The 12,570-nt window shown below is 49.0% G+C and overlaps 1 protein-coding gene across 1 annotated transcript in view; it reads right to left on the bottom strand.

The window, feature by feature from the left end:
- The window catches only part of KMT2B (lysine methyltransferase 2B), a 62,486-nt gene that overhangs the window by 37,980 nt on the left and 11,936 nt on the right, over nt 1-12,570 (bottom strand). Inside the window, 5 exon segments of the mRNA XM_083454663.1 lie at nt 998-1,250; nt 2,919-3,081; nt 3,365-3,478; nt 7,442-9,696; nt 11,261-11,336. Coding sequence (XP_083310789.1) covers nt 998-1,250; nt 2,919-3,081; nt 3,365-3,478; nt 7,442-9,696; nt 11,261-11,336 — 2,861 coding nt within the window.

Raw genomic sequence — 12,570 nt, 5'->3', positions numbered from 1 at the left:
ACCTTTGCCAGAAGAAGAGTTTGGATTTGATATCCCACCTTTCACTCCCCTTCAGGAGTCTCAAAGCGGCTAACATTCTCCTTTCCCTTCCTCCCCCACAACAAACACTCTGTGAGGTGAGTGGGGCTGAGAGACTTCAGAGAAGTGTGACTGGCCCAAGGTCACCCAGCAGCTGCATGTGGAGGAGCGGAGACGCGAACCCGGTTCCCCAGATTACGAGTCCACCGCTCCTAACCACTACACCACACTGGCTCACCTGCATGCAAGAAGGTGAAGCTGTTGAGTAGACCATGAAAAGCAGGTGAGGGGTGAGGAACCTTTTTCAGGCTGAGGACTGCGTTCCCTAATGGAATTTCAAGAGAAATGAATGGGAGCCGCTACCAAATATAGTGCAAGGGAAGAATAAGGATGAGGGCAGAAAACACTGCCCAAATAATCCTGATTCCAGATGGGCACCACCATTTTATTTCTGTTCTTCCACTCGATTTGGGCACCATTTTATTTTAAGAATCCTGCGTAAGCTGCTTTTACAACTCCTACAAAGTGGGACGTAAGTATGCTAAATAAGCAAACCACCCAACCACTTCCAGACTTCAGTGGAATTGGCACGTGGTTGGGCAAATATGCACCTGTGCTCCCCAATCCAACAAGAGACAAGCTGCTGTAGTATGCAAATCTCCATTGTCAAAATGGGGCAAACGTCTACACACTTACAGGCCTATCTTCCCCGCCTTAAGGCCCGGGAACTTGTTTTGCAGGTAGTGGCTGCCAAGGCATTTAGCAGGCAAGATTCTGCAGCCAAAACTGAGCTCTGCACGGGAGCTGCGCAACTCCAGCATCTACCTAACCTCAGCCACAAAACCACTGGACATCACCTATTTTCTTGGCTGGGCAGAGAACTCTTCGGCCATAGCTCCCAGTTCCCAAGCAGCACAGAAGAGAGAAGCCGGAGGGCAAAATTCAGCAACGAACTGGGAACCCCCCAGGACATACTCACACGCAGCACTGCTTCTTGGTGTTTGGCCCGCCAAACTTCGGCTTGTCTAGGCAGTTGATGCACTCCCCACAGTCCTGCAGCTTCAGGCAGCCTTTGCACTTCCCACAGCGCGTCATTCTGTTCTTCTTGCCGTGGTGGTGGTGGTGATGGTGGGAGACGTGGCGACGCACAGGGGGTGGCGCGGCCTTGACGGCCGTATCTGCCTTCACTTGCTTCTGGTGGCCGCTTTCGCTCTCTGAGGCTGAGGAGGTCTCTGCGGAACGGAAAGTTCAAAAAGATGACTGAAATGCAGCTCCATTGCGAGGCCCCAGAGAACATCTCTCTATGTCACCCAAATATTTCTATGGGTGCAAGAAAAGCTCGGTGCAGCCAATGTAAAAAGGACCAGGCCACAAAAGGATCTCATTCACTTATTAAGTCAGAGAATCATAGGATTGTCGAGTTGGCAGGGACCTCTGGGGTCATCTAGTCCAACCCCAACTCAGCTAAAGCATCCATGACAGGTGGGCATCCAACCTCTGCTTAGAAACCTCCAAGGAAGGAGAGTCCACGATCTCCCAAAGGAGACCGTTCCACTGGCGAACAGCTTTCCAAAGAGTCAGACTTTTAATTAGGTAAGACTGTGTGCTATTGGCAAGAAGGGAACTCAGCCCGTGTAAAGGCTCCTGCATTTTCACTTTGACACTAAAGGCTTAAGTATGGAATTGCTCCTCCCAAAGAAAGTACAGGCAACTCCTCGTTTACGTGCCTCTGATTGATGCCTAACTGCACAAATGCACGGAAGTGAATTTTAAAATGACAAAACAGGCCTGGAAGAGCCCAGAAGGGGCAAAAAGGGCACAGAAACAGCACCCAGCAATCCCAGGAGCCTTTGCACCAACCTCTGAGGCCTGAAGAAAGTTCGAATTTGAGCAATGAGGAACTGTTCACATGGAAGTCCCCACCCATGGGGCTTCTGTCGGAGGAGGCCCTGGCCCTCACCTCCATCAACTGGGCCTGGGCAATACAGTCGTACCTTGATTGTCGAATGGAATCCATTCCGGAAGCCTGTTCAACTTCCAAAAACGTTCAACAACCAAGGCACGGCTTCCAATTGGCTGCAGGAGCTTCATACACCCAATTGGAAGCCGCGGAAGCCACACCAGACGTTCGGCTTCCAAAGAATGTTCGCAAACCAGAACACCCACTTCCGGGTTTGTGGCATTTGGGAGCCAAAATGTTCCGAGTTCGGGATCCAAGCTACAACTGTATCTGGTTTTCAACACTGCGGTATATCAGCAGCTAAACAACGTGATATACTGATATACCACAATGTCTGAAATAAGGATGGGGCTATGTAGAAGCAATGGCTGGCTTCCCGGTTTTTTTCCCACATAGTGGTGTTTGCATAGCACAGACACATATATATATTAAGTTGTGATATATTGGCAGGACAAAAATTATGAAACTGGTATCACAATACGGACTTTGAACTGGTTTTGGATGCTATATTGCCCAACCCTAACACACATCATGATTTGCAATATATTGCCAGGTGAAAAATTATGACAGCGATAGAACGGTACGGAATTCAAACCGGTTTTGGATGATATAGTGATCTATTGCCCAGCTCTACCATCAGTCCTAGCCAAAACCAGTGTCCCCTGCATATGGCATGATGGCAGTGCTCTCCAGGATCTGTGCAGAGCTAACACTGGTTTTCCAGTCTTCTTTATCGATCCCCTGATTATCCCACCGAGGATCAATAAACATCTTTGCCACATAGCTACAGAAGGAGATGCCACATATTAGTGCGCCCATTAATAGCCCTGTGATCTTGCAGCTCAGCGCTCCTCACGTTATCATGCTCACCCTTTAAAAAGAGGCCACAGAGCGTAAAGGAAAGAAAGCTTCAAGCTGGCATCCCCACACAACCACTCACCCTCTACTGTGGGCGATGCAGCGATCTCCTCCCTCTCCCGCAGCGGCAGGGCACTGAGGCGCGGCACATCCTCTGGCACCATGGCACGAGACTGTCCCAGGGCCACTGAGGCATGCCGACACACGTGCTTGATCCGAGGGCCCTGCACGGGGGACTCTTGGCCCTGCAAGGGAAGAGAATTAGGATCGGCCATGGGCATGAATGGTAAACAGCAGGGCCGGCCCTGAAAAACCACCCCCCAGTTCTCAGTGAACCTGTACCACCCGGCGCTTGCCAGGAGTACAGAGAAGGACTGCACTGCTAAAAGCCACTGGCAGGCCAGGCCAAGAAAGGCAATCTGCACAGAGGATACCTGTGTCTACATAGGATCCATTGCTCTGGAAACCAGAATCATCGTCACTAACCGGAGTTCAGCTACACCACTGTATATACATGCAAATAGTTACCTGCTTCCTGTCCTCTTTCCTGTCCTCTTCTGCCACTTTGGGTTCAGTAGTCACCTCCTGCTTAACGGGAACCTTTGGAGTCTCAAAGAGCTCAGTATTGACTGTTTGACACCCCTATAGAGAAGAGACACACAGATGAAAGGTAGTTAGTTGGTTAGTTAGCATTTGAGACTCTTTTTGCGTATACCAAATGTCCCAAGCAACACTGGCCGCCCCCCATCATAATGGCAGCTCTCAGCCTGCAAATGTGTTTGTAGAAACTGATCTGTAATGCCAGTTGCACAAACACAGAACATGCCTATATGTATGGTGCTGTCCAGATATTGCTGAGACTCCAACTCCCATCAGCCCCAGCCAGCATGGTCAATGGTCAGGGATGCTGGGAGACCTAGTCCACAACTTCTGGAGGGCACCATGTTGGCTAACTTATGGAGACACAACTGCATTGCAAAGCACGGGACACACCCTCTGAACAGTCCAATGGCTGGTACTAAAAATTCAGACTCTCTTTAAAAAGCAAAACAAAGATGACACTGGAAACCCACAGTCTTGGCTCCCTAAAAGTGAAGGCCATTTGCGTGGGACTCGTGAAAACAAGAGGTGCTTCAGTGGGAGCTGTGTGACTTCTACTCTCAGTATAGCTATTGTATCTCAATCACCATCTTCAGCCTCAGCCTCTCTCTCTCCCTCCTTCTTCCCCTGAGGGTCATCTAGTCCAACCCCCTGCAATGCGTTACTGGTCTATTTCAGGGTTCTTGGCTTTTCTTCCCCAACACACACAAAAATATCAAAAGCTATGGGGGGGGACCCCAAACATTAATTATACAACCAGAAACAAAGCTTTCAAAATGGAAGCACATGCATTTATGCACAACTGCTCTTTATGTTAATGTAATAAAATCAAAGAGTGCTTCCTGAATGCAAAATGGAGAATTTCACTTACCTAGAAATTATGGTTGTTCAAAGAATATAAGGTTTAGCTTATTTAAACACAACTCCAGACACAGATTGAAGTAGAAAAGGTATTCCCAAGTAAGAGTCAAGCACAGAACATAATCTACAATGCAGAATTCAGCATCCAGAAACTCTCCGCTTTCAGACTTTTAAAAGCTAGTGTTACATTCTTAAGATTACAATCAGAGGCTTGAAGGTGTGTGGTCAACTGATCAGATCTCAGGTTTATGTGTTTTGTGGGGACCATTTCAGCTGCGAGTTCTGGAAGACATGCTCCCTACCTTACAGGCCTTTTTCCACCTGCCCTGGGAGGGCGGGGCCTTGACTGACCCCAGTTACAAAAGCTGAGGCTGTTGGACAGACTCTTTGGCTGGAGTATTATTTAGTAGGTTTCGTGGGGAAGGGAGGTTTGCTGCCGTTATCAATATCAATTTTTCATTTCTTTATTTTAGATCTTATGATTTACATGGGAATTGTTCAATGTGTACTTTTTGACGTTCCATTAATTGTTTATGACTTCTGTTATATTTGTAGTTACGAAATGCTTTCATGTTGCAAGCCGCCTCAAGCACTGTTTTAACTTTGGGAAAGTGACATACACATAAAACGATCAATTGATGGTGGGGAAGAGATGTAGATTTTGCCGTGGCCAGGGGCTGGACTTCAGTACCCTGCCTGGCCTCCAGCCCTGACAAGCGGAAGCGAAGCTATGCAAAACAGATTATGCTTAATCTGCATAATCTAAACAGGTCACCATTTTCCTTGCAAAGGACTTTTGATTACTTTAGCACATTGCCCTGGATGTGGCCATGCCATGTGTTGGTCTTTCTTAGAACTGCTGCGCACGTCTTTTTTTGTCTGGAGGAAGGGCCAAAGCTTAGTGGCAGAGCAGAGAGTAGAAATAAAAGGGAACTTCTCGCGACAGAGGAGACTGTAAGAAGCGGATTCCCCCAAGGATCAGTATTTTTGCTTGTTTATAAATCACCTGCATTTAGGGATGAGCAATGAGGTGGCCAAGTTCTCTAATGACACCCTAGTGTGCAGCACGGTGAGGGACTGCGAGGAGCTCCCAAAGGATGCACCCAAGCTAGGCGAATGGGCATTAAGATGGCAAATGCGATTTGATGAAACAAGGGCAAAGTGGCACACACTTGGGTAAAAAAAAATATCACATATATAGTTAAGGGGTTCTGAACCAGCAGTGAGTAACAGGAAAAGGGTTACTGGAGCCATGGGGAATAGCTTGATGCAATTGCAGTCCCAACAAGCAGCAGTGTGGAAAAGGCAAATTCCATGTTAGGGAAAGGGATTGAAAATAAAACTGCCAATGTATTAATGCCGTCATACAAATCTATATAGTGTGCCTGCACTCAAGATTACTGCGTACGGTTCCAGTTACCACACCTCAAAAAGGATATCACAGGGCACGGAAAAGTTAAATCAAAATGATCCCGGGGCTGGGGCAACTCACCTATGGGAAGGGCTGGGTGATATCAGCTTTTCAATGTTGCAATTTATCACCAATCGAACACCATGATATCGTGATACATCACGATGTTGAAAAGGAGAGGGAGGAATAAGTTGCATTGGGTGGGGGCCCCACGATGCACTGGGGTGAAGCCGCCTCAGCAGGAATGCCAGCAGTTTCACCCCAGGGTCTTATGGGCCCCTGGCCAATGCAGCTTGTTTCTCCTTCCGGGCGCTGGTGACAGTGTAACTCAGGAGCGATGGCAGCTTCACCCACGATACACCCCCAGGTGAAGGCACCATCACACTCTGGCCCTCAAACCAGTGCTGGGCGATGTATCAACTATACCTATGAGGAAAGGTTACAATATTTGGGACTTTTAGTTTAGAAAAGGCAAGTTTTTCTCCTTCCCTCAATCCAGCGTCATTCAGGGATGCAGAACGTTGGAAGAATCGAGATAGGAAAAAAGGACATGCTTCTTCACACAGAGCATAGTTAAACTATGGAATCTCCTGCCCCAAGATGTAGTCATAGCCAGTGCTCGAAACACCCATTGTTCTAGGCGCATTTTGCGACAGGGAATTTCATCAGTGCAAGCAGTTTCTGAGCTCTGGGTGCAGTACTGCGCCTAAGATTTCAGATTAAAGCTGCAGAGTGGAAGGAAAGGAATACCTTTTTCTGCCTCCCCACTTCCAGCTACTCTCTGAAGACCGGAGAAGAGACCCTCTTAAGAATATTAGGAGGGTGGGCAGGGGAGGGACTAGGCCATGTGAAAAATGAACAAAACATTTTAGCTGCAGTTCATTCATTTTCAGCTTTGTATTCTTCGTTATTTAAAAAGCGCACCATAACCTAGGTTTAAGGTGCCACGTAGCTCCTAGCTTTCATATCTCAGTTTCTAACACTGGTCATGGCCCACCGGTTTGGATGACAACTTGGTGGAGGACAGGTCTACCATGGCTACCAACTACAATGGTTGTGCCCTATCTCCAGGATCAGAGGCTGTATTCCTCTCTGAACCTACCTGTTCCTGGAAAGCCTAAGTAGGACCTGGTGTTGCTCTCAGGTCCAGCTTGGCCATTGTGAGAACAGGTTGTTGGACTGGATGACCCTTTGGTCTCATCCAGAAAGATTCTTAGGTCACAGCCTTGTTTGGTTGGCCCAATTACCACAACTTTTAATGCAGGGATGGAGAACCTGTGGTCCTTCCAATGTCGTGACCGCTGGCCATGCTGCATGCAGCTGATGGGAATTCAATAACGCAGTTGGTTAGAGCATGGTGCTGATAATGCTTAGGTTGAAGGCTCAATCCCAGTAAGGTACAGCTGCATATTCCTGCATTTCAGGGGGTTGGACTTGAGGATCCTCAGGGTCCCTTCCAATTCTATAATTCTAAGTACCGCATTCTCTGTTTTAATGGAAAAAATGACCTATGTGGACACTTATACAGGGTTAACGTTAACTTTACCCACAACGTCTCTTGATGAACAGTACACAGTACCACAGTGGGGGGGGGCATGGAGCTTAAAAACAAAACAGATGAAGCAAAATCATTAACCGAGGCCCCAAAGACCACCGGCCTTTCCTTCTACAAATGCATAGCCTTGCCTATCATGCCAAAGCCTTGCCACTCCCACCCCTGAGGCTTCTCTTACCGGCGTCATTTTGAAGTGCTTCTGCTGATCGATCTTGTACAGCTGCACCTTGGCACGAGTGAGCAAGCTGTATACCTTATCCATGCTTGACAGCTGGGTAATAAGGGGCTTTGGCTCCTCTGGAGGGGGCTTCAGTGCCTCCGAGCGCAGGCTAGCTGGCTCTCCCTCACTCTCTGAACTCTCAGCTGCCACCTCCTCCTCATCCTCCTCCTCCTCCTCCTCTTCCACTTGGGCCGACGGAGGCAGAATCCTCCGGATGGCCACCTTGTGAACTACGCCTGGAGAATTGACATCCTCCATGGTGATCAGCTCTTTGCCCTGAGCCCCAAGAGGCCTAGAAACCTCTGGGAAGAGGGGCAGGGCAAGGTGGTTCGTCCTTCCCAACAGCTTCTTGCCACTGCGGGTCACCACTGGCTCGTAAGGGAGCAAGAGACCCTCTTGCTGCAGTGCGGGGAGGTCCCTCCTGAGCTCGGGGGACGCAGGCACTAGATCAGATTCCTCAGGAGACACCGTCAGAGATTCGTAGATCTTCAGGTGGGCCTCGCTGGGTGTGAACTGGGGGGCTCGCAGCAGCGGGGTCCGCTTGGCCGGGGGAGATGGGGTTGGCGCTGGAGTGCTGAGCAAAGGAGACGAATCTTCGCAAGGAAGATGGAAGAGCGCCTTGCCCGTATCCTTGGGGGGCGACGGGGGGCTCAGCGAGGTCCACCTGAAGGTGGGCTCCCGAAGGATGGAACGGCGCTTCTCAGGTAGGGCGGGAATGGAGGAGGTTAGGAGGGGCACACTGGGGGAAGGCGGGGGCGACAGGGCCCGAGAGGTATCTTTATCAGGGGAGCTAGGGGCTGGGGGAGTCAGCTGAAGGGGAGTCTCCAGCAACGGCAGCATGGGAGTCTCCTGCTTGTCTGCGCAAGGCCCATCCGCTGCAGCGCTTTCCACGGGCTTGGCTGCCTTCTGCGGAACCTCGTCCATAAAGCGGCGGGGGGTCCGGATGAGGCGTGACGAGCGGGCGCTCACCACGGGCATGATGAACTGGCGGATATTCTTCAGGAAGTTGGCCTTGTGACCTGGCGCCTCTTCGAAGCCAGGCCCGCCAGGCTGCTGTGCAGCCGCTAGAGCCTCCTCCCTGGCTTTGGCCGGCAGCTGCTGAGAAGCCAAACGCTGGGCCCGCTGCGTAGCGGTCAGGGGAGGACGCCCGCGACCCCTTTTCATACACTGCGCCCGTGTGGAAAGGGCGATGCTGGAAGTCCCCTCCTCGAGAACAACTCCTGACCCGTCACTCTGCGGGCAGGGCTGCTGGTGCTCTTGTTGGCCAGCTATCTCACTGGGCGAAGCAGGAACGCCACCTCCCGGGGCTGGAGCTTCTGGTTCTGGCTCAGAAGCCTCCAGCTCCAGGACAGGAGCCTCTGACAGTTGCTCAGATTCTTGGGCAATCACCTCCAGTTGTGGCTCTGGCTCTGGGGCAGCAAGTTCTGGCTGGGGCTCTGGCTCTGGCTCTGGGAAAAGGACTTCTGCCTGAGATTCTGGAGTAGAAGACTCCTCTTTCTGTTCCGGCTCTGGGGCAGACCCGTCTGACTCTGACAAAGGTGCCTCTGACTCTGATACAGACCGGGAAGGAAGTGGGGAGATTCCCTTCCTCGGTACAACGCTCCACTTCCTCTTGCGGCCCCTCCTGTGCCCGGGAGTTTTTAGCCGGACGTGGGTCACCACCAGCTGGCCGGACTTGTGCCGCTTGGCCTTTGAGAAGAACTTCAGGATGAGTGGCGGCTTCTTCGGGGGCTCCTGGGGCGGAGGGGAGGGGCTGGCCGCTTGGCACGGCGAGGGTGACCGAGGGCTGCTGCTGCTGCTGGGTTCCAGGGTGGAATCTGGAGCTTTGGTGCTTTGACAAGGAGGCTTGGGTCTCGCAACGAGCCTCTTTGTGAAAGAGCCCCGTGGCCGGCCTCGCGGCCTGGGCGACACAACAGAGTTGAGGTCCTTCTCCATTTGGGACGGGAGGGCAGGGGAGACGGAGGGTTTCGTGGGGTCGCCAGGCTCCGGGTCTGCTTCAGGCTGCTCAGGAAGCATGCCGCCAGCTTGGGGGCTGGAAGCCGACAGCCGATCTGTCCTTGCTGGAGACCCCTTGTTGCTCTGAAGCAGCTCAGCCAAAGCCTTCACCATCCGCTCCCGCTGGGATTCCACAGCTCTCTGCTTCGACAGCCGCTTGGAAAGGGCGTCCTCAGCAAGCCCCCTTTTTTTCCGACCACGTGCCGGCAGCACTGCGCCTGTAAGGAGAGAAGGAAACCTTGGCTGTCAAAATGCCTCTGGAGTTTCCAACCTACAAGGGCAGTGTGTACAGCACCAGGCCCTGGATATAACATGCTGGGAAGCACACCTCCAGAGAGCAGAAGGATTCTCAATACTTCAACTTGCAGACAGTTTTGTCGAAACAGTTAAAGACTTGGAGTGGTCACTTACAGTAAGCAAACAACTGCTTCCAGGTGAGCACATGTGGCACCACTGACAGCATGTGCAGCACCCATAATTCCTTACTAGCAGGAAAACATAGCAGGACACGGAAGAAGGCATTTTCTTCGACCAATGATTAGTAACATGTGTATTCCCCACTTTTCAGCACCCTGCCTGTTGATATGGCAGTCACTGTCTTGTTTCTGGTGCCTACTAAAAACTCCCTTTTGTTTAGGCAAGCCTAGCCAGACACATAATTTTTATTTGTTTTTTTATGTCTACTTGTCCTTAAGCTGCAGATTTTATCCACATTTTGACCTTCTTTTAAAGTTTGTTGAATTTATCAATATATAAAGAAATTAATAAGAAAATGCCATTTTATATAAATTGCTTAGACTTCTTTCTTTTAAAATCAAGTGGTCTATACATTTTGTTAAATAAATGTTCTCTCAGATTCTCTTCAGTATTCCCCAGAATGCACCTATAGGGAAGCTGTGATAATACACATTTTTAAAAAAATCTCAATCAACTCTTTGCAAGTCAGATGATGAACTAGTTAAACGTTCTTCCATCGGTTGGCAGCCCTTGTAACAACGGAAAGACGCAATTTGCTAGGAACAAATGTGAAACTCCATATCTTGTAGGCATGCAACTGAGCTAAGTCAAACAGCATGACCCAAAAAAAAGGGAAAAGAGCCGGGCTTCTCATCGCATATTAAATTTCTATGCTACCCTTCATCGAAGGATCACAGGGTGGCCATGTACATTATCAAAACACAAAAATGCATAACATAGTAGCAAAAAAAAATTACCCACCCAGTTTAAAAGACCATAGTTGGCTTAATTAGCCAAAGGCTACCTTTGCTGCTGTTTTAGTTTAAATTTTGGGTGCTGCTTTTATACTGTGACTGTTTCATTTTCTCACTTGTACTATGGCATTGGTAGATGTAGCTGTCTATTTTCACTACATAAAGTTGATCTCAGTGTTCCATGAGCTGAAGATCAAGACACACAAGCAGGGCAACTAATTAATATAATGAATTGCTTGCTTCGGATAGCTTTCTTGTAACGGAAAACATCACATCTAGACTCCCTGTGCCTGCTTTTTTTTTTGTAAGAGAGTTGCACATGATCTAAACATGCTATTAACATGCAACATGTAGTCTGGCCCTCTGACAGAATGCTGTGCTTTATTACTATTATTATTATTAGTTTAGTCTGGCTATGCTTGTTTCTGTTCAACAGAATTTCTTAATGGGTTTTTTATGTCTTGTTTTTCCATGTTGCTATTGCTGGGACTTAAATGTGTGTGCAGATGCTCCAGACCACTGTCAGATCAGCCAGAAACCCACCAAGAGGCACCCGCAATGGCACCCTTACCTCTTTTAAACCGTAGAGCAGCACGCAGCGAGCTCTGAGAGGCGTCATCCTCTGAATGGAAGCCCAGGAACTCCTTCTGCCAGGCAAGAGAGAAGGAACTGGAGTCACAAGTGAGGGTCACGTTCAAGGAAGAAACCACCCGGCAGACCACCCATGTAGCCAAGGTTAAGCCCCTTTCTTCCAACACCGCTGCACAACTCTGGGGTGCCTCCCCATCACCACCACTGCCCATACAATTATTTGAAAATAAAGGGGGAGGATTTATTTCCATTTCTAAGTCACACTTTATTCAATCAGATTCCAGGGTAGCGTACAATAAACAAAACACCTGGGCAGGGCTGTGTACAAAGTGTTAATGGCAGAGCAGCAAGACACATGTTCAAAAATACGCCCTGCAGTTACTTGGCAGCATTCAGATTTGTTTGATGAGAAATGTCACAGAGCTTATTCAAATGTATGAACATACAGACACCAAAACATGTGTACATCTACTGGGAATTGTGTGCAAAATGGCCAGTTTGCACTTCTCAGAGGAGCAGCAATCAAAGCTTTTTCCGTATGTGGCTGCTGTGAGTACTACAGGGCAAGTCAGTCATTTATTATTATTATTATTATTACTACTACTACTATTACTACTACTACTATTATTGAAAATTCTATACCGCCCTTCACCCAAGAATCCCTGAGCAGTTTACAATATGAAGACACAAAAATACACACCACAGTAACAAGCAAAAAAAATATTCCCACTTCAAAAGGTCATAAGATGGTTTAATTAGCCAAAAGCCTGGGGAAGAGGGATGTTTTTGCCTAGCGCCTAAAGGTATCTTACAAAGGTGCCAGGTGAGCCTCCCTGGAGAGAGCACTCCACAAAGCAGGGTCTCAGATGATTGATCCATTCACAAGTGACACACTGTGTATAAGAGTATCAGCCCAACACATGGGTAACTTTACAGGGAAACCCAAGTGCTATGTAACAGTTTCCCCACATCTATACAAAGTAACCTCAGACCCACATCTGAGCACATAGTGGACTCATCTTTGGATGTGCAGAGAAAGTTCCTGAGCCTGTTGTCCTTCTCTTATGAAAGGTGAGAGTCTGGGTCTCAGCAAACACAAAAACCCCAGACATAGCCAGAAATTTATCCATGTTGGGGGACTGATTCTGAAGGTCCCAAAGAAATTTAGGGAACTCTCAGGCACCGCATGCAAGGCTGGAGGTAATGGCCACTTAGTGACAGATGGCATGCAAAGCATCAGATTATGGATGGAGCAACTCCTGGAGAAGATCAACAGGGAAGTGTGAGAGC

This window comes from Podarcis tiliguerta, assembly GCF_965153285.1.
Source record: "Podarcis tiliguerta genome assembly, chromosome: 8".
Taxonomy (NCBI): Eukaryota; Metazoa; Chordata; class Lepidosauria; order Squamata; family Lacertidae; genus Podarcis; species Podarcis tiliguerta.
Note: the sequence above shows the minus strand (reverse complement) of the source record. Positions and strands in the feature narration are given on the sequence as shown.